General features: G+C 45.3%; 1 protein-coding gene across 9 annotated transcripts in view; it reads left to right on the forward strand.

Annotated features, from left to right (window-relative positions):
* Window positions 1-25326, forward strand: part of GRAP2 (GRB2 related adaptor protein 2) — an 83175-nt gene that overhangs the window by 34254 nt on the left and 23595 nt on the right. For 8 of the 9 annotated variants that reach the window (XM_035266265.3, XM_054239129.2, XM_035266269.3 and 5 more), the window contains one exon: window positions 21694-21785. The exons of the other annotated variant lie outside the window; for it this stretch is intronic. In XM_035266265.3, the coding sequence (XP_035122156.1) occupies window positions 21694-21785 (92 nt within the window). The remainder of the gene's footprint in view (window positions 1-21693; window positions 21786-25326) is intronic. 9 annotated transcript variants of the gene reach the window in all.

Genomic DNA, 25326 nt, shown 5'->3' on the forward strand with positions numbered 1-25326 from the left:
TGTGCTACCCTGCCTCACCAATTGAGGGCTGAGGCCCCTTCCCAATGGCTACAACAAGGTAAAGGGGCCCTGTCCTTCTGTCTCCTTCATCCTATAGTTTGTCTTTACAGCTACAAATTGCTCTTAGGCCTGCCTTCCTGGATTTCACCAAAACTATTTTCTTACTGGTACTACGGATACCACAAGCGGAGATATAAGTAGGAAGGGGCAGGTCCACAAATAAATAGGGAGCCCAGATGGGAGAAATGTCATTAGAGACATCACTCTCCCTAAAGACATCTGACCACCCACGTTCCTGCCTCTTCGTGCTACCCTTTTCCTCCTTTGGCTGCTTAGAAATTGTCGAGGCCAAACTCCTTTCACCCAGATTCCAGAAATACACATATTTCCTTTGCTTTCCAAATCTTAATGGATGAAACACCTTTTTTTTTTTTCTTCGATCTCTTGCCAGAAATATTGTTTTTTGAGAACCAGAGCTCATTTATCTCCAAGGGAGAAAGAAATTCATTCCATGTTTACCCATTAAATTACCACTTAAGTGAAAATACTGGGACTTCTCTCAGTCTCCGCTAATAAATGGGTTATGCACCTTGGTTCAAGCTTGGCAGAGGTGGGTGGATAGCCACTGTTCCCTTCAAGTTGGCTTAATTTTCTCTTGTTGGCTTTTGTTTCCTTGAAGCACAGAGATTTCTCGGTGCTTTCTTTGCTTGATTCTGCTTTTAAGGAATGTGCCCAACTCCTTCAAGTCTGTTTAGTAAGCTGGGTTGATCAAATCCCTAGCCTGTGTGGAGGGGCCTCCTGTGTTAGGTGCTATGGGCTACTCCCCACTTGAAAGCTGAATGGAGTCACCCATCTCAATACTAATTTCCTCCTAATGCATTGGTTTTTCTGCTGGGTAGACAGGGATATGAAGTAGCCACTTACCAAGAGATAGTGTAATGTCATAAACCGAGCTTGAGTTCTAAAGTGAGCAAGACCTGGGTTGTACAGTAATGCAGGCTTGGGTACATTGCTGCTCTCTTTGAGTCACACATTCCTCATCATAGATGCTGATGGGAACAGCAGAGCTGTCTGTTCATCTTTGTGTTCTCCATAATGAGACAGAACCAAGCAGAAAGTGAAGAGCCTGGTCTAATCACATGCCATTGGTACAAATTATATGTGGTCCTAAGAAAGCCTTTTTTTGTTTTGTTTTGTTTTGTTTTTGTTTTTTTTGAGACGGAGTTTCGCTCTTGTTACCCAGGCTGGAGTGCAATGGCACAAACTAGGGTCCTGGGTTCAGGCAATTCTCCTGCCTCAGCCTCCTGAGTAGCTGGGATTACAGGCACGCACCACCGTGCCCAGCTAATTTTTTGTATTTTTAGTAGAGACGGGGTTTCACCATGTTGATCAGGATGGTCTCGATCTTTTGACCTCGTGATCCACCCTCGGCCTCCCAAAGTGCTGGGATTATAGGCGTGAGCCACCGCGCCCGGCCAGAAAGCGTTTTTTATCTGAGCATTTAGGTAGCATTTGGTGTGGTATTTTATGCATGTCATTTAGTTACAGAGATAAAACCTCCCCAGCACACACAAAGCTCTTGACCTGGTTGAACATTACATCTCACAAATTTTGATGCTTTTTACTAAGGATACTTCCTGACAGGAAGTGGTAAAAGAGAAGATGGAAGTCTATTTAGGGTATTGCAGCAATATCAGTTTCCTAGCTTTGATGGTGATGTAAGATGTCCCCATTGGGAGAAGTGGGGTGAAGAGTACAGGGGACCTCTCTGTACTATTTTTGCAATTTCCTGAGAGAGAGAGGAAAAGAGGGAAAGGGAGAGAGAGAGAGAAAGAGAGAGAGGCCGGGCGCGGTGGCTCAAGCCTGTAATCCCAGCACTTTGGGAGGCTGAGGCGGGTGAATCACGAGGTCAAGAGATCGAGACCTTCCTGGTCAACATGGTGAAACCCCGTTTCTACTAAAAATACAAAAAAAAATTAGCTGGGCACGGTGGCACGTGCCTGTAATCCCAGCTACTCAGGAGGCTGAGGCAGGAGAATTGCCTGAACCCAGGATGTGGAGGTTGCGGTGAGCCGAGATTGCGCCATTGCACTCCAGCCTGGGTAACAAGAGCGAAACTCCGTCTCAAAAAAAAAAAAAAAAAAGAAAGAAAGAGAGAGAGAGAGAACGCAAAGAGGGAATGAGCTTGGCTTTAGTCCCTGGCTAGACAAATATTTACATTTTGTTTGCCTCTTTGTGTAGATTTTGTGTAGCTAGCACTCCCTTTTCTGTGGAAGAGAAGAAAATAGAATGAGCTGAGAACCCCTGCCGACATTATGGTAGAAAACCACCTACTTCCTGCTTCTCCCCATCCTCTTTCCCTTTACAGACTTACCTTCTGCATCCACACTCACCTTGTTCTCCTTCCTTCCCATTCAAAGGGGCGATTCCTCTCCTGCTGAACAAATGAACTCCCCCACCTGAGCAAGGTGTCCCATCCCTTCCTGCTGTCTCCAAGGCCCAGTCCTGATACATAGTCTCTCTGGCTGAATTCCTTCTTACTTGGGGTTTTAACAACTATCTATATTGGAATTGCACCCAAATTTATAGCTCTACCCAGACTTTTTTATTGAGTTCTGTACCTCCATATCCAACCTAGATCATTGACAAGTGTTTCAGACTCCTCTCTAATTACTTCCTCTTTCTATATTTCCTTATCTCAGAAAATGCTACCAACATCTACCCTAACGCCCCCAGCAGGAACCCAAGAGTCATTCTAGACCTATGCTGTCGCTAGTACTTCAAATGTGGCTAGCCCAAATTGAAATGTGCTGTAAGTGTAAAATACACACCAGATTTCAAAGGCTTGGTTTGGAAAAAAATAATGCAAAGTATCTCAATCATATTTTATATTAATTTCACATTAAAATAATAATATTTGGGACATATTGCATTAAGTAAGTTATTAAAAATAATTTCTTTTTCCTTTTTAATGTGCCACCAAAATATTTAAAATGGCATATGTGGCTGGCATTTGTAAGTTGCATTCTATTTCTGTTGGATAACACCATTCCAGACTCTTTTCTGTCTTTTATCCCCTTCCAGCTGGTCATAATGCACAGTGATTCCCTTGCGTTAAGGCAAGGGAGAATAGTGGTTAAGTGCACTGGCCAAGTTAGAATCCTGGCTCCCCCATTTTTTGATATATATGAACTTGGGCAATTATTTAACTGCTTTGAGCCTCACTTTCCTCATCTGTCAGCTGGACACAAGAGCAGTTCTTATTTTCAGATTCTTGCATGCTTTCAATGAGATAATGTATAAAGCACTTACTATGGAGATAAAATGTGTGCACAGACCCAATGTCAAAAGAAAGAGCCTGATCTCTCACTGTTGTTCGGGCCCTCGCCATCACTAGCCAAGACTACTGCAATGCTTTCTCCATCTTCACTTCACCTGCCCTCCAATCCTTCATACTGCCATCTGATTAAACATTCCTGAATGCAAATGTTATTAAATTTCCAATGACTTCCCATCATCCTTGGTGTGGAGTCCAGAGTCCTTGGCATGCTTTCAATGTCTTCTGTGATCTTCCCCCAGTCCAACCACTGGTCCCATTTCCTGCCAGTCCATGATTGAACCAGTCGAGTGCCCAGCTCCTACTTGCAAACACCATCCTCCCTGTGTGTCACATATGAGCTCTCTACTCTGCCTAGCTACTTGTCTGCAAGACTCAGTTCAATTGTCACCTCATGTGGGAAGCTTCCACTAACCCCTCCTGCACCTATGTCCATCCTAGGCTAGATTAGGAGCCTGCCCCTTGGGTTCTTGAACCACTTGAGGTTTGGTTCCTTTATCACACTGATCTCACTGGTTTGGCTGACTTGTTTTCTTTCCTACAAGACTGAACTGTCTGAGGTCTTAAGATGGGCTGTCTAGTCCACACTGGATCTTCATGCTCTGCATAGGGCTTGGCACAGAGTGGGCTCAGGAAACATTTGTTGAACAAATACACAAAGCATATGGATCCTCCTGAGAGAGAGAAGGTGGGCAAGACTGCCTTGCAAAGTTAAGCAGCGGAAAATCTGAAAACGAACCTGGGGAGAAATACCACTTCCTGGAAGTACAGAGGGAGGAAGGAGAGAGAAGAATCGTGCAAGGAGTCAGTAACGGAGGACTTGAAATGAAAGGGTATTAAAGAGAGAAGATCATCCAAACAACAGAACCACATTTGGTACTGCTGGTGGTATTGTAACTTCCTCTGAAATGGTTCCATGAAGAGACAAGGTTCTAGAATGGTGCAAATCATATGAAGAAAGGATGGGGTATAACAAGTCAATTCAAGGATTATTTGTCATCAGGACTAGATACATGGGTGGTACAAGTAAATGTCAACCTGGTGACTACATGATGGGACTAGTAATAATTCACTGGGACTGGTGCCCAGGAATTTTTTTGCTGTGGTGCAGATGCCAAGCATGGAAAAATTTGATGAGTTTTAGGCATGAGAAAGTCGATGGTGAATTTGAGAGTAACAACGTGAAATGGCAGAGTAGTCACAAGAGAAATGTCTGAAGATGTAAGAGTTTAGAAGATTTCTGCTTTACCACAAATATGAATTTCAAGAAAAAAAATCCCTTATAAGAAGAGAAGTTTCAATATATAAAACCTATTTATCAAAGCACACAGTATTCCATAATATATAATGGTAAAAGCATGCCTTTTGGCTCACACAATATTAAAAGCAGCAAATAACACAAGAAAGGTAGAGGACACAGAAGGTACAACATTTTGTGGCTCACAGGATATATGGGATTATGTACTTCTATTCCAAACCACAACCTTCACTAAAATGTCTAGACTTAATTCTGCCGAGGCAGGCGGATCACCTGAGGTTGGGAGTTCAAGACCAACCTGACCAACATGGAGAAACCCCATCTCTACTGAAAATACAAAATTAGCTGGGCATGGTGGCACAAGCCTGTAATCCCAGCTACTCGGGAGGCTGAGGCAGGAGAATCACTTGAATCTGGGAGACTGAGGTTGCGGTGAGCTGAGATTGCACCATTGCACTCCGGCCTGGGCAACAAGAGCAAAACTCTGTCTAAAAAAATAATAATAATTCTAGGACTTTCATACTGCTTATCCCAAAGGCTAGCCCACTCCCCAGTTTTCATATAAGTGATCTTGGGGAACAGGCATTGTATGAGTTGAGGGGCAGCAGGGAAATTCGAGGTTAAAGGGTGAAAAGCTCCAGCGAGTCCTTGCTATTACTTATAACAGTGTTTCAGTCCACTGCTTTGAGATTTCTGTGGAGAAAGCAAAGATTTGGGACATACATATACTAAAACAGCTATTGGTCGCTTATCTGAAAAAAAAATTATTTTTTTTTTTGAGACGGAGTTTCGCTCTTGTTACCCAGGCTGGAGTGCAATGGCGCGATCTCAGCTCACCGCAACCTCCGCCTCCTGGGTTCAGGCAATTCTCCTGAGTAGCTGGGATTATAGGCACGCACCACCATGCCCAGCTAATTTTTTGTATTTTTAGTAGAGACGGGGTTTCACCATGTTGACCAGGATGGTCTCGATCTCTTGACCTCGTGATCCACCCACCTTGGCCTCCCAAAGTGCTGGGATTACAGGCGTGAGCCACCGCGCCTGGCCACTTATCTGAAAATTAACTTTAGCTAGGCATTATGTATTTTATCCAACAACCCTACCTGGTGAGGTATATATTTTCTTATTCATACTGTGAGCCACAACACATCTTAATAGTTGTAATGCTTGTTAGCTACTAAGGACTATGCATAAAAGTGACAATAGCTGGCCAGGCACAGTGGCTCATGCCTATAATCCCAGTATTTTGGGAGGCTGAGGCAGGAGGATCACTTGAGGCCAAGAGTTTGAGACCAGCCTTGACAACATAGGGAGACTCCTGTCTCTACAAAAAAAAAAAAAAAGCTGGGTGTGGTGGAATGCATCTGTAGGCCCAGCTACTTGGGAGGCAGAGACAGGAGAATCACTTGAACCTGGGAGTTGGAGGCTGCAGTGAGCCATGACTGAGTCACTGCATTTTAGCCTGGGCCCACAGAAGATACCCTGTCTCAAAAAAAAAAAGTAACAATAGCTACTTTTTTAGTCTATTTTTGAGTGTCTACTATGTGCCAGGCACCATACTAAGCGGATTAGATGGATATTCCACACGTTCTTCCCAAGAACATTATGAGGCAGGCACTATTATCATGCCTGTTTTTAAAATGAGGAAACTGAGGCTCAGAGATGTTAAACAACTTGCTAAGGGTCACCCAGAAAGCTAGTGGTAGAGAAGGATGTGAACACTGACGGCCTATCCAAGGCCCATGTGCTTGCCCTCCTTACCCGCCTGGTGGCAGCACTGAGCAAGGCAGGGCAGATACGTCAAGTCCCTCAGAAGAATAAGAGAAAATGAGACCATGGGGTATGAGGGGGACAGGCCCTGAGTAACACTTTAAAAGAGCAGTTGAAATTAGCCCCAGTGCTTTTAAGTAAGAAAAATGTGCTAGTTCGAGACAGATGCAGCCGCATACCCGGACTCAGCTTGACAAGGACACTGGCCAAATTTCAGCCCCTGCTACAACCTCAGCCTGAGGCCTTTGTGCAGTGAACAACCTGCATGACTGTACATAGCAATATGAGTTCAGTGGCAGAAGGAAGAGCAGTGCAGAGACAAAGATGTCGATGGGTTCCTTAGAGAACAATGGGCAGCCATTTACGTAAGCATATTTGCATGGTGCAGGTGATTTTCTAGAGTTAATTTTGACAGACAGGATGGGAAGAGATTGCTGAAAGCCTGAAATGACAAGAGAGACTTGAGTTGATCTGGGAGGTCATGTGACAAATGTGACATTGACAAATTCTAAATGGGAAAATGACCCTCAGAAAGTCATGTGTCAAGGCCAGGCACGGTGGCTCATGCCTATAATTCTAGCACTTTGGGAGGCCAAGGTGGGTAGATCATTAGAGGTCAGGAGTTCAAGACCAGCCTGGCCAACATGGTGAAACCCCATCTCTACTAAAAATACAAAAATTAGCCGGGCCTCGTGGCAGGCGCCTGTAATCCCAGCTCCTCAGGAGGCTGAGGCAGGAGAATCTCTTGAGCCTGGGAGGTGAAGGTTTCGGTGAGCCAAGGCTGCACTTCAGCCTGAGCAACACAGTGAGACCCCATCTCAAAAAAAAAAAAAAAAAAGTTGTGTGTCAAAAGCTTCAACACACAAGGGTCTTTGCTCCGTCAAGCAAGGAGGATAGGGTGCAGGAGGAACAGGAACACAGTAGGTAAGGTGACAGCAGCCTCACAAAAGAAGAGTCTGTGGCTTACAAAAGATGTCGGGGAAGGTGGAAAAGCAAATGCTGAAGAGAGACAGTGAGTGAAAAGACAAGTTTCGGGCTGGGCGCGGTGGCTCAAGCCTGTAATCCCAGCACTTTGGGAGGCTGAGGCGGGTGGATCACGAGGTCAAGAGATCGAGACCATCCTGGTCAACATTGGTAAAACCCTGTCTCTACTAAAAAAAAAAAAATACAAAAATTAGCTGGGCACGGTGGCACGTGCCTGTAATCCCAGCTACTCAGGAGGCTGAGACAGGAGAATTGCCTGAACCCAGGAGGCAGAGGTTGCGGTGAGCCAAGATCACGCCATTGCACTCCAGCCTGGATAACAAGAGCGAAACTCCATCTCACACACAAAAAAAGAAAAGATGAGTTTCTTCCACTTGGTGTCTCCCCAGATATGGCCCTGAAGGAAGAGTTGACCCTGTTACGGTGTATTTCTTTTTCCTGCGGGGTTATTAGCGTGACATGTAAGGAAAGGGCCACAGGCGCAGCACAACTTGATTTCAGCCAGGCTTTGCATGACACCCTAGAGAGCAGAATGAGGACAGACAGGCCGAAGGATAACTACTTAATTGGGTAGTTTTGAAGCTGATACTCAGCGTATTGATGAAAGGGGTCAGTGACAACCTGGAGGAGGTCTTTAGGTAGAGAAACTGAGTTCAAGAATAACCAACTTGCGTGAATGAAGAAGCCAAGATTTGAACCCAGCCCTACCTGACCCAAAAGTCCACGTTCCACTTATTGCAAAACAAAGACAAAAAAGGCGCGAAGTTCACTTAGGAAAGAAGAGTTGAAAGATATAACCAGAGGGTTAGCAGTACACATCCAGGCCTGAACAACTGCAGCAGGCTGAGAAAGTGGCCAGAGGGAGAGAACAGAAACAAGGTGAAAGTCAGAAAGGTTAAACATGAAGCCCTGCATTTTGGTTCCGGGAAACCCTGCCGAGGTGGAGAGGTCCAGCTTGACTGTCTTCACGTAGGAAAACACCTGGCTTTTGTGGTAGTTGTTGTCGCTTAATTCCCAAACAGCCACTGGGCTTGGTGGCACACAACTGCAGTCCCAACAACTCAGGAAGCTGAGGCAGGAGGATGCCTAAAGCCCCGGAGGTCAAGGCTACAGTGAGCCGTGCTCACGCCACTGAACAGCAGCCTGGGCAAAAGAACAAGACCCTATCTCAAACAAAACAAAGCAGAAAACCAGCCAACAATGTAACATAATTACAAAACCCTCGTGTACATATCAAGTGATTAAATCATCCTTTTCTACTCAGCCCAGCTCAGACCCATCCTGAATATTGGGCTCAATTCTAGATGATGTATTTTGAGAAAGATATTGAATAACTGAGAGGAGACCTGAGGAAAATGACCAGGAGATCAAGGAGTTGGAACCTTGTCATGTGGAGGGTGGTCAAGCACCCTGGGGTTGTTTAAACTCAGAAATGAGAATTTGGGATTTGTAATTCTCATTTTCTCTTTCTTTCTCCTTCCTTCCTTCCTTCCTTCCTTCCTTCCTTCCTTCCTCTCTTACTCTCTCTCTTTCTCTTTCTTTCTCTCTCTCTTCCTCCCTCCCTCCCTCTGTCTCTCTTTCTTTCTTCCTTTCTTTCTTTCTCATTCTTTCTTGTGATTCTTAGTGCAGAATTCAAGCTGAAAGAGCTTTTGGTTCAACATAAGCAATTTACCAAGCTGTCAGCCCACTCTTTCCAATCCCAGGCCTCCCCCATGCCCATTCTCTATCATCTCAATGAATTAGGACCACTTCCAACTTTGAGAATCTAGGATAGGGGCACTATTTAATCAAAACTGGCAAGTAAAAAGAACGAAAACTATTTTAAACAAGAAAAATAGGTGTTCCTTAGTTGAACCAAACTCAAATTAGGAAGAACTAAATTTCCCAAAAACAAGAATATCATCGGGGCCGGGTGTGGTGGCTCACACCTGTAATCCCAGCACTTTGGGAGGCCAAGGCAGGTGGATCATGAGGTCAAGAGATCGAGACCATCCTGGTCAACATGGTGAAACCCCATCTCTACTAAAAACACACACACAAAAAAATTAGCTGGGCATGGTGGCGCGTGCCTGTAATCCCAGCTACTCAGGAGGCTGAGACAGGAGAATTGCCTGAACCCAGGAGGTGAAGGTTGCGGTGAGCCAAGATCGCGCCATTGCACTCTAGCCTGGGTAACGAGCGAAACTCCATCTCAAAAAAAAAAAAAAAAGAATATTATCATTCACTTGATGAAAGGAATTTGCCATATTATCCCTTTTACTGGCATTATTTTAGTCCCTTTACTTGTAAAAATGCCATGCCCTCCCACTTTTCTGGGATAGACTTATCGAATGAACCAAGGTAAGTTTCTCTATGGGTAAATGATCATTTTTGCAAACTTTGAGATCAGTGAGCTGAAAAAATGACCAGCATTCCAACAACAAATGAGGGCTTAAGAACGTTAAGTAAAAGTGACAACAAGATTAAAGTTATTGTGGTCATGCTGTCCTCTGCGGACACTTCTGTGCTTTGCCCTGATGAGAATTAAGGTAGCCCAGGGCACAGGCGGTGAGGAGAAGGAGGGGGGCGCTGAGCATATTTGCAGCATTTGTGAACAAAATCACAGCCAGGTGAAAAGAGAGCAGGAAGAGGGAGGCTTTCAAATCCATGATAAATAAGCCGTGCTTTCAGAGCCAAAATCAATAAAAACAAACATGAAATGAACAGAAGGGAAGAGGGAGAAAAGAGAACATGAGGGCACCATAAAATCCTGGTGATATATTCTGGGGAAATCATGATGTGAATAGAAAATGGGAAGTGAAAGAAAATGAAGCCTGGATGTAAAACGTCTGTCTGTCTGTCTGTCTGTCTGTCTGTCTGTCTCTCTCTCTCTCAACTACCATTCTCATCTGCCCCTGCCACCCCTACCCCACCCTCCACCCTTCTGATGGGGTTCATTAAATGATTTCTGATCGGGAGGGGGGCAGTATTTTTAATGCTTCACTTACGTTTGGGTTTTGACAGCAGGATTCGAGGTGTTTCTGTAGACAATTGTTCTTGCTCTAGGAAACAACAGGAATAAAATGAGGAAACAGTATCAGTCTAGCAGCAGAGCGAGGCTCAAAGTGGCGTCTCCAGTGAGGTTAGTGGGCTCTTTTTGCCTTATTTATGTTGTTTTGGAGTGATGTTTTCATGGTGTCATTTTAATAAAAAAAGTGTTGGAGAATTAAAAGTGGAGGTTACATGAGATACACTTTCTCTAACCGGATTCACGGTAAGTTATTAATGTTTCGAGGAGAAAGAAAAGAACTTGGAAGGAGCAGAATATATTGTGGAGAAAGCTGATGATGGGAAAGGGGAGAGAACTGTGGCAAATGAGACAGAGGAAGAGAGAAAGAGAGAGAGGAAGAAAGAGAGACGGAGGTGAGGGGAACCGCCAGAAGGAAGGGAAAAGAGCGACAGTTCCTAAGTCTATTAGCTGAGATTGTTTCCATTTCTGCAATTGCCTTAAAGCACATGATTGCTTGGTCTGAAGTCAGCCGGGTTGATTGCAGTCTTTACCTCCTTGACCAAGAAGTAATGGGCTTGAATTTCTTGGATATGTGAAAATAGCTCTTGTCCATTTTTTGGCTAGAGGACAGGCACCCAGGAAGGTTAAGAGGGCCTAAGCTCTGAGGAGTCATCCTGAGCAAGCAGCAGCGCTTAGGTTATGTTGCTCATACCAGGAGAGGCAGAGCAGCAAAGTGAGAAGGACACACAGTCTTAGGCACCAACAGACGTGTACTCAAATCTCTTGCCTCCATTTCCAACCTATAAAATGCAAAACATGGTAATAATAACCATAATAAATGTTGCAAGGAGCAACCGTTTGTAAAGTCCTTGACACCTGAGAGACTGTATCAATCCATGGTAACTTATTCTCAGCTGGTTCGTGTTTCTAGACGTTGGCAAAGTCTGGGTGGTGTGTGTCCCCTCCACGGCTGTCCTGGTGCTTCCTGTTTAAAGGTAGCATCACAGTGATGGCCTCTGCATGGGTGGCAAGGTGTAGAAGCCAAGGGTTCTTCCCTTTGGTTCATGCTGTCTTCTCTCTTTGCTCACTGAAGGGTCTTGATTAGTGTTATATCTTCTGATGACACTGCAACGAGGACTCCACAGGCAGTGGAGAGAAGCCAGAGCCTGCCCAGGGAAAGTAAGGAAACATAGGTGTTTGAGAGGCTGAAAACTAGTATACACTTGGTGGCCTTACAATTTGTAAAAACACTTTTGAATTAGTCTCTACAAGAAAGGGTGCTAGAGAACCAGAATGCAAAAATGCTTTGAAGAAAGAGCCACTAAGTAGTTGAACCAAGCATTCTACCTCCTCTTCCCTGCAACACTGGGGGCTAAGGATTATTATCTGCATTTCTGGTGAAGAAACTCAGGCACAGAGAAGTTAAGCTAAGGTTCTCCAGCTACGAAGTAAGCAGTAGAACCTGAAGTTTGAAGCCAGGTCTGTCTGATACGTAAGTCCCGTAGTAAACCTCCTACTGTGGCAGCAAGCCTCGCCTTGCGGAGAGGGGCAAATTAGGGAAAAATCAAATGTGCTGGAGTTTAGCAGGGTGCGTACATTATACTTAAAGAGAAAGACACTTTTCTTACAGCAAGTTTGAGGACAAACGAGACTTTATGTGATGTGTCTTGCACTAAAACAAGGTTAGATTACATAAGCCAGGCTGGTGTTGGTGTTGATTAAAGAAGAGCAAGGTAATAAACAAGCGTAAGAAGGAAAAGTGGGGCCGGGCGCGGTGGCTCACGCTCAGCACTTTGGGAGGTCGAGGCGGGTAGATCACGAGGTCAAGAGATCGAGACCATCTTAGTCAACATGGTGAAACCCTGTCTCTACTAAAAATACAAAATATTAGCTGGGCATGGTGGCTCATGCCTGTAATCCCAGCTACTCAGAAGGCTGAGGCAGGAGAATTGCCTGAACCCAGGAGGCGGAGGTTGCGGTGAGCCGAGATCACACCATTGCACTCCAGCCTGGGTAACAAGGGTGAAACTCCATCGCAAAAAAAAAAAAAGAAGGAAAAGTGGCTGGCTCTGCCTTGATCATCACCCAAGTTACAGGCAGGGGAGGGAACAGGCCCCGCGTGGTGACAGTCTCCTGACTTGTCTTCTTCCTTCTCTGCTTCCCTCCCCTTCTTACCCCTCCCTCCAAAACCCAAAAAATCTTAAGCAGGAAAGAAAGGAGCTAATTAAAAAAGAGAAAAACATCCTTGAGACCAATGAAATCTCCATAATCCACAGTGACAGACAGGGACCTGCAGAACAGCAATTTGATTAAATAGGGATCTAAGGGATTTAGAGGGGCTTTCCAGTTCTGTAAAGTGTGTCCATACGTCTGAAAAATACCGTATTTATTTGGCTCCCAAACCTAGAACCTTCTAAGGGGGAGATGGTTCCCATTTGGAAACGAGGGGGAAATCACAAAGCAAGGCCATGGGGTTCCAGGCAGGGCTGGGGATCACATGTCGGGTAGAAACCCCAAGAAACCAGCCAAGGGTCTGCGAGAGGGGCTCTGGTAGAGAGAGGCGTTAGAACACAAGGGCAGGTAGATCCACCCTCACAGAGGGTGACTGTGGGCTGACCCTGAGGCCCTTCCCAGACAGGGAAGACAGAACAGCCTACCTCCCCTGCCCACGCCTTGGTATCTCACTCAAGAACCAGCTGCCCGTTAGTCACCTGTCATGGGAGACAGCTCTGTCGGCGGTTTTCAGCAGAAGTGAAGCAGCTAGATGATGAATTGTTATTCGGGGAATACACCTGCACATAGGACAGGAATGGATGGGAGTGGGGAGCGCCTGGGGCTTCTGTTCATAGCCATCCTCGTGGTCTCCAAGACTCGCATCAGCTGCTCGTCCGCTGACAAATTATTCTTTTCGGACAAGCTGCAGAGGGCCCCCTCCAGTTTTCCGTGTGTTCACCCCTGCCGCTCATGCTCAGGGATTTATGCTTCCTGGGGCTTGGGGGCCAAAATAATGAGTCACCCGGGGAAAAGAGAAAAACAAAAATGCCCTGTATGTGCAAAGTCACCTAAAATGGAGCCTTTTAGAAGACACTAAGATCTCAGCCAACTAGTCAGAAATGGTTTGCTGGGGGAATATTTTACATGTCTTTACTATCTTTGGATGCAATAGTCAGAAATGTTTATACCTCTTGGAGGGATCACCTATGCAAACAGACCAGGTCCTGTTCAGAAGGCTGTTTGTTCTCCTGAGATCTCGAACCCGAGAAGAAATTGCCCTGCATCTTTGACTTGGGAGGTCCAATTAGGCAGAGGAACTATGGGCTGTAAATCTTCTAAAGCAAAGGATCCTCTGGGAGACCAAGGCAGGCGGATCACCTGAGGTCAGAAGTTCAAGACCAGCCTGGCCAACATGGCAAAACCCTGTCTCTACTAAAAATATAAAAATTAGCTGAGAATGGTGGCCTGCACCTGTATTCCCAGCTACTTGGGAGGCTGAGGCAGGAGAATCGCTTGAACCCAGGAGGTGGAGGTTGCAGTGAGCTGAGATCATACCACTGTACTGCAGCCTGGGTGACAGGGCGAAACTTCATCTCAAAATAAATAAATAAAGCAGAGGACCCTGACGGGCCACCCCCCAGTTCATGTCTACCTGCAAACTTTATGTGGTGAAGGACTGGTGGGGGACCCAGGAGGCTCTGCATGAGTTGGTTGTAGCTGCCATGATTCCAGCTCCCATGCCACCCTCTGCACCTAGCCATAGAGCCGCGTCTCCAGAGAAAACCAGAAGCAAGACCCTACCAGAAAACAATGAGAGAGTCTATTTGAAAGGCTCCAGAAGATGAGTTAGAAGTGATTGAAGAGCAGGCACAATAAAGGAATATGTAAGCCTTGTTAGACATTCAGTAAGAAGAGCAAAGAGTAACATTTCCAACGTGACCAGCTGATTAAGAGGCATTCTGTAAGCAGGGTGTCTGCTGGTTTAGAATGAAGCAAAAATTTTGTCTTCTGAGAGCCCAAAATGGGGAAAGGTCAGTCCTTGGTCTCTTGATGAGGCCCAGCCTTTTTTTTTCTTTTCTTTTCTTTTTTCTTTTTTTTTTTTTTTGAGATGGAGTTTCACTCTTGTTACCCAGGCTGGAGTGCAGTGGCGTGATCTCGGCTCACCACAACCTCCACCTCCTGGGTTCAGGCAATTCTCCTGCCTCAGCCTCCTGGGTAGCTGAGTAGCTCCAGGCACGCACCACCATGCCCAGCTAATTTTTTGTATTTTTGGTAGAGACGGGGTTTCACCATGTTGACCAGAATGGTCTTGATGTCTTGACCTCGTGTTCCACCCGCCTCGGCCTTCCAAAGTGCTGGGATTAAAGGTGTGAGCCACCGCGCCCGGCCTCTTTTCTTTTTCACTTTCCCACTTTGTCTTCCAAATAGATTGGTTTGGGTCTCTAGAAGAATATTTAAGCAGTGGCCCATAGGCAAGCTGTAAGGTAGTTGTCCATTCTATGCTTACAAATTTTCAAGAAGGGTCATATGTAACCTTTCTCAGTTTCCTGTTCCCATGTCCAGTGCCCAATAAGAGGTGTAAACTGAGGCAGAAAGGCCCCAAACACAGATGTAAGATGCAGAGCAAAGAAAAACACACAGTAGGGGTCTCAATACAGGGTCGTTAGCCTAGAACGAAAGCAGGAGCGAGGGACCAGTGGACTGGAGAGGAATGGGAACCACCTCTCCAGGCTGCTCCTAAGGAATTTAAGCATCAGACAATGTGCAGGAGACGATGACCATGAATTCTTTGGCATCTCAGCAGTTCTGTATCTTAAAGGTTTGAGAGTCTTTGAAATGTTCAAGTTTATGTGCCTTAAAACTCATGAGAGACAATGAAGACATTCACCGAACCTGTCTAGATAAAGGTTACAGGGACTCAAAGATGCAAAGAAAAGTTATGAGATTGCATTGATGGTTTGGGGTGCACCATTGCCCTCTATTGGATTTTAAATAAATCAGACCTCTTAGTGTAGGTGTGTTTCACAATCTCTGGCTGAGTTTGCTTCAAGTGAGAAGTTAATTGATCCTTTTAGTGGGCACCTTTGAGTGGGAAGTTAATTGATTCTTTTAAATGGTTCCTTCTGTCTCCTGCCCCTTCCCTGAGGAAATCAACCCGAGTAATGCTGAGGACAGGTCGTTTGCATGTCTTCATTCACTCAACAAACATTTCCTAGCTGCCTGCTAAGCCCAGGCTAGGCATTGTAGAGAATCTAAGGAAAAAAAATCACAATGACTGCCATTTCTTGGACACCTCCTGTGTGTCAGAGTCTACACATTAATACAAAACAACCCCACGAAGTGCTGGTGACTCCAATGCCATGGATAGTGAAAGAGGACACTCAGGAAGTAAATGGCATATTTGGGATTCAAATCCAGGTTCATCTGCTACTAGGCCCATATTCTGTCCACTAAGCTGCAGCTCTTCCCCTCAAGAAGTTTATAAACTATTAGGGGGAGATAGGATGTAGATACAAATGTATATATCAGGGTCTGACAAACTACAGCCAAGGGGGACCAAATTCAGCCCATCATGTGTTTTTGACCTTGAGCTAATTTATATCTTTACATGGTTAAAAAAAAGTATCAAGAGAATAATAATACTTCCTGTCATGGAAAAATGCTGTGAAATTCAAATCTCAGTGTCCACAAATAAAGTTTTGTGGGAACCCTGCTATGCCCATTCATTTACCATCATCTAAGCCTGCTTTCCTGGCTACAAAAGCATGGCCGAGTCACTGTGACAGAGACGGGATGGCCCACAAAGCCAAAAATATTTACTCCCTGGCTCTGTACAGAAAAAGTTTGACAACTCCAGGTCTTTACTCCAGGGTGGAATGTTCTGTATCAATATGAGAGCGTTTTGTTTTTTGTTTTTTAAGTGCTTGAGCAGTTCAGAAGAGGCGAAACAAATTTATTTGGCCCACAGTGTGCACAGCGGGAGGGGATAGACAGGTGTGCTCTGTTTTAAGACTCAATGCATGAAAACCCGGATTTTAAAACAGATAAATTAAAAGGTAGTTATTTGCATAACAAATTTTCCTTTCATTTTATAAAGCAATTTACCACAGGGTTCCTTTATAGAGTGAGCCTCCATGATACATGCTAATATGATTCCATTTACAAATACTCTATTCATTATCACTTTTCTAGAATATACCTATTGTACAGAGTGAGGCTTAACTATAATCATTTTTTCCTGGCAGTATAAGGTTTCCCACTTCTGAAGAGTGATTGGGCTGACCTTGTCAATTCGACTGGGGGAGGAAGCACTCACTCTTCTTTATTGTCTCCAAGAACGGCTTTACCTGTTAAACAGCAAGCCTGCGGATTCTGGCTTTGCATTGTGTGATGTTGAGTAGTTGGTATAATTTTACATTTTTCATCAAGCTCCTCTCGGTAACTGAAGCCAAAGTCCTAAAGTATAAACTCGTCTCACTATTCTCTTACTTCATTTCATATACAAGATTTGCCAATAAAAATTGTCTGTTGGCTGGTCATGGTGGCTCATGCCTGTAATCCCAGCACTTCAGGAAGCTGAGGCAGGAGGATCACTTGAGCCCAGGAGTTCAAGACCAGCCTGGACAACACAGTAAGACCCCCATGTCTACCACACATACACACACACAAATTAGCCAGGCACGATGGCACACATCTGTGGTCCCAGCTACTCAGGAGGCTGAGGTGGGAGAATCCTGTGAGCCAACGAGTTCAAGGCTGCAGTGAGCTATGATCACACCACTGCACACCAGCCTGGTCAGCAGAGGAAAACCTTGTCTCTAAAAGATTAATAAATTAGTTAATTAATTAATTAATTTTGTTGCTGATGTCCTGATAAATATGTGACAAGCAATACTTGTAAAAGCAATGTTTCTCTGTCTTTTAAAAAAATTTTAAGGTATTATCTTATCTAAATTACAACGTAAACTGGGGCAAGAATTCAAATTAGAATTCACCCCAGGAAAATAGGAAGTGATAGCAATTTAGGACCTGTCTCCTTCTCTCACTGGGTCCTGAGCCTGAATCTTCCCATGGCTTTGTGGTGTTATGTAATTGCTCTTTGTAAGAGATACATAAAATGGAAACCTTTGCTATTCATATAGCCAACTTAGAAGGAGCTGAATTTGATCAAGAAGTTTCTTGCCGGGTACCATTTTGATGGTATAGACGTGTTTCTGAACAAATCCACTTATCATCTGGGTTTCAAATGGAGGTTATTTTGAAGAGCTGCCACATGGCCTTTGTTTTCATCCACTGTGGTGGCTGTATTTTAGAAGTAGACAAGCATTCCTGGTATAGAGCCTGAATATTTTTTAGGATTTTTTGGTGGTAAAAGAAGCTCACATGGAAATGCAAGGGCAGAAAAAAATAATGTTCAGGGCAGTCCTGTGTGGCATTACCCTCTAGTAAAGCAGATCCGTACTGCATGCTGCTACTGGCTATTGCATGACAGCTCTTACAGGGGTGAGCGAGAGAGGTGCAGAGGGCTGGTAAGAAGCAGAGCTAGCAGTGAGGCCCTACAAATGGCGTCATCTTCAGCGGGCTTGGTGGGCGGGGGCTGGGGGTGCTGCTGCTGCAGGTGGCTTGGCTGCCCTTGGAGGATGCAGCTTCTCACACTGTATGGCAGGTAGCATTTCAGCCAGTTTTAAAGCCCATCACTGGCAGGGAAAGCACATTTAATCCATCTGTGAGGTTCTCTGAAGAAGGGTCTCTCTTTTCTTTCTTTCTTTTTAAATGGAGTCTCGCTCTGTCACCAGGTGGTAAAGTGGCATGATCTCGGCTCACTGCAACCTCTGCCTCCCAGGTTCAAGGGATTCTTCTGCCTCAGCCTTCTGAGTAGCTGGGACTACAGGCGCCCACCACCATGCCTGGCTAATTTTTGTATTTTTAGTAAAGACAGGGTTTCACTATGTTGGCCATGATGGTCTCGATCTCTTGACCTCATGATCTGCCCACCTTGGCCTCCCAAAGTGCTGGGATTACAGGTATGAGCCACCACACCCAGCTGAGGAGTCCCAAGAAGTGACAAGCACTGAAATTGAAAACAGCAGCAAAAAGGCTTCGTTGCATTCTTGAATTCAGGCTGTTGTACGCTGCCCCCCACAACTGTCTCTGAATTATTGCTACCCAGTTTTTATCTCAATCATATTTTTTTCTTGTTTCTCCAGTGCAGTATGTAGTGGTGGCAGGTACAGATCATAAAACAAATGGATAAATACTGAATAAACTATATTAGTTCAGTTTCCTTTTTCCCTAGTGGTAATTTTTTTTTTTTTTTTTTTTGAGACGGAGTTTCACTCTTGTCACCCAGGCTGGAGTGCAATGGCACAATCTCGGCTCACTGCAACCTCCGCCTCCTGGGTTGAAGTGATTCTCTTGCCCCAGCTTCCCGAGTAGCTGGGATTATAGGTGCCCAACATCACGCCTGGCTAAGTTTTGTATTTTTAGTAGAGATGAGGTTTCGCCATGTTGGCTCTGGTGGTAATTTTTAAACTTTTCAAAATTAATGCTAATGGTTATAGGGGAATGAGATATACATTTCCATGCATTTTAATGATCAAACAGAAGACCGACACCCAAGGGTGGCATATTTACCATTCTCTGCTATGAGGAGTGCTTCAAGGGAAGAGTTTTTGAAGCCCTGTGGCTTAAACAAAAAGAGAACATACCCCACCCCACTCTGAGCAAACAGCAGCCAAGCAGATTTCATCTCGCAAATGGAAATGGGAGCAAACAATTTTTTTTCAAAGCAATTTTATGAAGAGTGGGCCTGTTTAATTGGGTTTTTTGAGCCAGGATTAATATTATAAGCTGGGGAGCCCTGTGACATGCCTGTGTCCGTAGGCTTTGCCATACCACCCGCCTCCTGGGGGAAGGCAGAGAAAAGCGCGACTATTCAGAAGCAATTTTACTTCTGCCTCGGCCTTCTCACTGCTCACTGAAGTGCTTTGCAGCCAGCCTGGCCCCAGCGCCCAAGCCTGAGCTGAGTTACACATAACGTTGGAAAGATCTTCCCCAAATCAAGGTCATATCTAGAGCTTACCTTGGATGTTTTTTCCATTTCTAATTTATGTAACTTTCTAATATGTTTAGCATTTGCCCTTCTCTTGTCTCCATCCTGCTTATTAAGGTGAATTTGCATAGAAATGGGATCTTGGTCTTCAGGACCATTCACCTGACACTTGATCCCCCGAGGCGACCACTGTCTACTGTTGATACCATCAGGATGACCCGCAGAAGCCATGTCTCTCTGCAAACTAGAGTCAAAGCCTTAATTAGAAGAAGCCTTGCGTGCCAAAGTGATGGGGTGAATCAAATCAGCAAAGGCATTTAGCATTAACTGAGGAGGGCAGAATACTCCTTCCTGCTGAGTGGGTCATCCTAGGTCACAACAATTTTGATTTGCCTTCGATAGATGGATCTAGAAGAAAGTGTACACAAAGTGTATTTGTGGTGGTTTTGTTGGAAGTACGTTTTGTCTGGTGATAAAGCTCAGAGAGTTAACTTTTACTTTGACTCCAGGACTACTTTTTGCTTAACATCTACCTTTGAATGGGTAATATTCACCTCTATAAATTATCTGCAAAAGACGGAGCAATTGTGGAGAGTCAGAGAAACGAGCCCCTTGCTATCACCCTGTTGCAGTTGGCTTTAATCCTCTGATCTCCTGGCGTTTCACCCTCTCACTGGCAGCCACCTTCCTCATTAACCCAAATCTCACTTACTTGGGTAGGAATTCCCACTGAGAGGACAACTATGGTCCCAGTTGACTGGTCACTGAAAGACTGTTAGGTTTGAGGGTATTTATTTTCTAATCTAAAGGGTTTGAGATTTAGGGAAATTTTGATCAACAACAAAATAACAGCTTTCAAGATTGTCCTGACAGTAAGCTGTCTTCGCAGAGAATCACAGTATTTGATAGTCATGGAGATTAGGTCTTCAATTTCAATGAGATAAGTTCACAAGATATGGGAGGAACAGAAGAAAACTCGTGCTGATTTTGGTCAGGCTACCTTTGCTGGGGTATGAATTTTTATTCATTCCATAAAATTATTTGAAAACATAAATATCATTTAGCTTTATCTTATATAATACTTTGCATTTTTTTTTTTTAGATGAACTCTTGCTCTGTTGCCCAGGCTAGAGTGCAGTGGTGCCATCCTGGCTCACCGCAACCTCCACCTCCCAGGTTCAAGTGATTCTCCTGCCTCAGCCTCCTGAATAGCTGGGATTACAGGCATGTGCCACTGCCCCCAGCTAATTTTTGTATTTTTAGTAGAGTTGGGATTTCTCCATGTTGACCAGGCTGGTCTCGAACTCCTGATCTCAGGTGATCCGCCTGCCTCAGCCTCCCAAAGTGCTGGGATTACAGGCGTGAGCCACCATGCCCAGTCTGCATCTATAATTTCTTTTAACCTTACAACGTTATTAATTGAATATTCTGATCAGCATTTTATAAATGAAGAAACAGAGACTCGAAGGGTTTAATTACTTGCCTGAGAGTGTAGAGCTATCTACCAACAAAATTGGGATTGACGCCAGCTCTCTTGCCATTACATCCCCACTGTCTCCTAAAGCACAACTCTAGTTCATACTCAATGTATCACATAGGCTGACTCATTTATCTTTACATGGGTCTCATGCATTATGAGAAGGGGGCCACTATTTTAACTCAATTAAAAAATATTAAAATCAAAATTTCCAAAATATACTTGATTTATAATATAATCATAAAATAAGTAATCTGACCAATTGAGTCTCCCAACTCGAAGACCAAAAAATGCTTTCTACTCTCAACCCATGCAGAAGGAAGCTGAGTTCCCCACTGGCCAATGCTGTCTAATTCTCTTAAATGATTCAGATGTAAGAGAGGAAATGGCATCTGTCTAATTAACACTGCCTGGTTAAATATAGCTGGCAAGGGACAGCCTTGGGACAGTGTTTACAGAATAGTCTTTCCAGCCCCTTGGGCCTCAAGTTACAGATGATAGCAAGCCTTCCCTCCTTATCAGCTGCAAACAGAGATGCCCCCAGAAGTGGTGTCAGGCCAGGAGATGAAAGGAGAAGGGAAAGGCTGCGGCTGGCCTTCATTTCCTGCTCCTGCTCTCTGGGGATTCAGAGAATGATCCCAGGACCCAGATCCTGAAGATTCCAGCAGCTCTTCCTGCAAACACAAGCCCTTGTGCACCGAGCCTTGCTCTCCAGCCTGGAGACATCCATCTGCCCACTCTGCTAGGAACTGCTGAGTGCCAGGAAGCACCATCGGCTCTGCTGTCCTCCTCCTGGCAAAGAGGCACAATGACCACATTATTTCTCTTCCAGCTTCACATTACAGCATGGAAGCTGTCGCCAAGTTTGATTTTACTGCCTCAGGTGAGGATGAGCTGAGCTTTCACACTGGAGATGTTTTGAAGGTAGGTAACGTGGGGCCCCAGGGGAGCAATAGGGAGTTTCTGTTCCTCAGTAATCCAACAGTCCCTGCCTCTGTCTCTCAACAACTGCCTGTGTTTCCTTTTAAAAAGAGAAGTTCACCTCGATTCCCTTTGTGCACACTTATACCAGACACCAACCAGGCCAGGTGATAGAAATACAGAGTTGGCAGAAGCCACCATCCTGGTCCTGAGAGGTTCGTCGTCCAGAGAGGGGAACACATCCACCCCAAAGGGCTGTTACAGATGTTCTTGGCTAAGTTCTCAGGGAGCACAGGTGAGGGAACAAGTGATTCCCTCTTGAAAGATAGGAGTTGGGCCAGGCGTGGTGGCTCATGCCTGTAATCCCAGCACTTTGGAAGGCCAAGGCTGGTGGATCACTGGGTCAGGAGTTCAAGAACAATCTGGCCAAGATGGTGAAACTCTGTCTCTATTGAAAATACAAAAAAATTAGCCGGGCATGGTGGTGGGCACTTGTAATCCCAGCTACCTGGAAGGCTGAGGCAGAGAATTGCTTGAACCCAGGAGGCAGAGGTTGCAGTAAGCCGAGATCTCACCACTGCACTCCAGCCTGGGCGATACAGTGAGACTCTATCTCAAAAAAAGAAAAAATAGAAAAAAAGATAGGGGTTGTAGGAGTGTGTGCAATGTGAATGTCAGGAATGCACTGAAGGTGAGTTGGGCTTTTAGCTAAAGCTCACATATGTGCAAGCCCATGCTAAATTCAGGGAGCAGCGCAAGGCTCAGCAGAGCTGGAACTCAGGAGAGGCTGTGGGTGGAGACAGCTTGGGAAAGGCAGTCACAGAGGATGAGGCTCAACAAAGGCCATACACACCTGGCCACTTAGGGGCTGCTTAAAACTTGTCCTCAGCCAGCACTTGAGTTGTAGTGGCCACTTACTGAGCTGAAGTGACCTTGGGCTTCTCCCACATTCATGCACCATTCTTTCAGACTCTGCATCTTAGCCCCTGTTTTTTTTGTTTTTTGGTTTTTAGTTTTTGCCAAAGAGCACAAGCCCTTCGGGAGGCCATTTGGGAGTGTGTGGAGCCAGAGCCCCCCTCCCTGGCCTCAGAGCACCCTCAGATAGCCTGATCCCTGTTCCTCAGCAGCCCTGATGAGCCTTCTCAGATGTCCAGTGGCACTGAGGCCATTAGTGTCTCACCACTGAGAATTATGTTTGTTATACAAAAAAACCTCGTTGGCATGTGAGAGGGTGACTGAAAGTGTCTGAGGAGCACAAAACACACAGAATGCTTTCTTGTAGAATATGAACATGCCCAGTAGGTAGCCTTCTAAGTGCTCACAACTTTCAAGATCTAGTAACGTGGTGGCAAAGCATAGGCCTTCACAAACTTAAAATATGAGTTGGGCCTGCTGACCCAGGAGAAGCCGTCTTTCACTGCTTTGGGATCTCACCAAGCTCCTGGAGGGTCTTGCTATGCGGTGAGAAGCTGCTGCCTCCTAATGGGGCACTGTCACCACATGACTATCAGCCACTGAAGTTGATGCATCCTGGCACCAACTTCCACCCTCATCTTCCATGGCAAAAAGAGCCTGGTATCTTTTTTTTTGAGACGGAGTTTCACTCTTGTTACATTGCACTGGAGTGCAATGGCGCGATCTCGGCTCACCGCAACCTCCGCCTCCTGGGTTCAGGCAATTCTCCTGCCTCAGCCTCCCGAGTAGCTGGGATTACAGGCACGCGCCACCACACCCAGCTAATTTTTTTGTATTTTTAGTAGAGACGGGGTTTCACCATGTTGACCAGGATGGTCTTGATCTTTTGACCTCGTGATCCACCTGCCTTGGCCTCCCAAAGTGCTGGGATTACAGGTGTGAGCCACCGCGCCCGGCCGAGCCTGGTATCTTACTTAAGTTTTCTCTATTCCCCAGAAAAAGAAAAAGGAAAGGAAAAAAAGAAAAAACTTTGTTCAACTCTGCTCCTGATTTCTTTCCTCTCCTTCATTGCTAATACTGGGAAGAATTCTCTACACTGGGCGCACTCTACTTCCTCACTTCCCACTCATTCCGCAACCCTCTGAAATCTGCCTTTTATCCTCCCCTCAACATTCTCTTGAAGTTCACCAGTGATCTCCTTAACATGTAGTATAAGACCCTATGGAAACGTTTGTCTGTGGGACTGACACTGCTAACCGGCCCTCTCCTGGAAGCCCCTTTCTCCCTGGCTCTGATGGCACCACCCTCTCTGGGTTCTTCTCCTCCCTTCCTCAGCACTCCTACAGGTCTTATTTCCAAGGGTTCTTTTTCCTCTCTCAATCCTGAAATACACACCTCCCTGAAGGTACTGTCTTTGGCTTTCTGATTTTTCTTCTCACTCTGAGCCATCTCGTCCACTTCTCCGATTGCAACTATCACCACTGTGCCAAAGACCCTCAAATCTATGGCTCGTGTTCTAACTCTGACCTTGTTCTTGAACTCCAGACCCAGACTTCCAGTTGTCTGCTGGATGTCCCCACAGGAACTCCGGCCCATAACTCAGGATGCCCAGATTCACTGAAACCCCCACATCCATCTCACCCCCACTTCCACCCAAAGCCACTCTTCTATCCATGTTCTAAGTATTATCCTAGGTCAGTCACAAGCTAGAAGCCCCAGTTATCATCAGTGCCTCCCTTACCAAATTCTAGTGACCTGTAACCAACATCTCCTGAGCTCCTGTTCGGGGTCAGGATGCAGCTAAGTGGTTTGCAGGAGACATGATTTCCTCATCTCAGCAAACCTATGAGGGAGACATTCATTTCCCCTCCATTTCACAGATGAGAAACTGAGGCTAGGGATTAAATCACATGTCCAAGGTCACACAGCTAGAATGTGACCATTCCAGGACCTGGACAGAACTCTGTCTGACTCCTAAGCACTAAACTCTGCTCTGAATATATTTTTTCCTCATATCTCTCAAGCAAGTCCCTTCTTCACCAGGAAAGAGTGTGAGGCAGTAAAAAGGAGCACAGACTTTGGGTCAGATGGATCTGAGTTTGAATCCAGCTTCTTAGTCATGGGGCCCAGTCACCTGTCCCTGTTTGAGCTTTAGTGTCTTCCTCAGCAAGTGGAGGTAGTTTCTGTATTGCCGGATTGTGGGGAGGATTTGAGGTGATGACTCTGGCCCAACTCAGACACCCAATAAATGGTAGCCCGAATTACCGAGGTTATCTGTCCGTGCTGCCTCTGACTGCTCAGATCATTGCCACAGCTCTTTTACTGACCTCATTTCCTCCCGTCTTTTTCCTCTTTCACTCATTCTACATACTACTCCCAGAGGGATCTTTCCAGACAAATCAGATCATATCATTTCCTTGCTCAAAAGCATTCAGGGGGTTGCAATTACTGATTGATTGAAATCGAAAACATCTGGCCCCAAACCACTGTCCAGTGTTATCATGCACATGTACACGTGTGCACATACACAGCCATCTTTGTGGACATAATGCCCCTGGGTTGCACTGTAATTTGTACACCGCCCTTTCTCAGCCTCTCCCCTATATACTCGGAGTACCCCTCTCCCCCC

The sequence above is a fragment of the Callithrix jacchus genome, chromosome 1 (genome assembly GCF_049354715.1).
Source record: "Callithrix jacchus isolate 240 chromosome 1, calJac240_pri, whole genome shotgun sequence".
Classification (NCBI taxonomy): domain Eukaryota; kingdom Metazoa; phylum Chordata; class Mammalia; order Primates; family Cebidae; genus Callithrix; species Callithrix jacchus.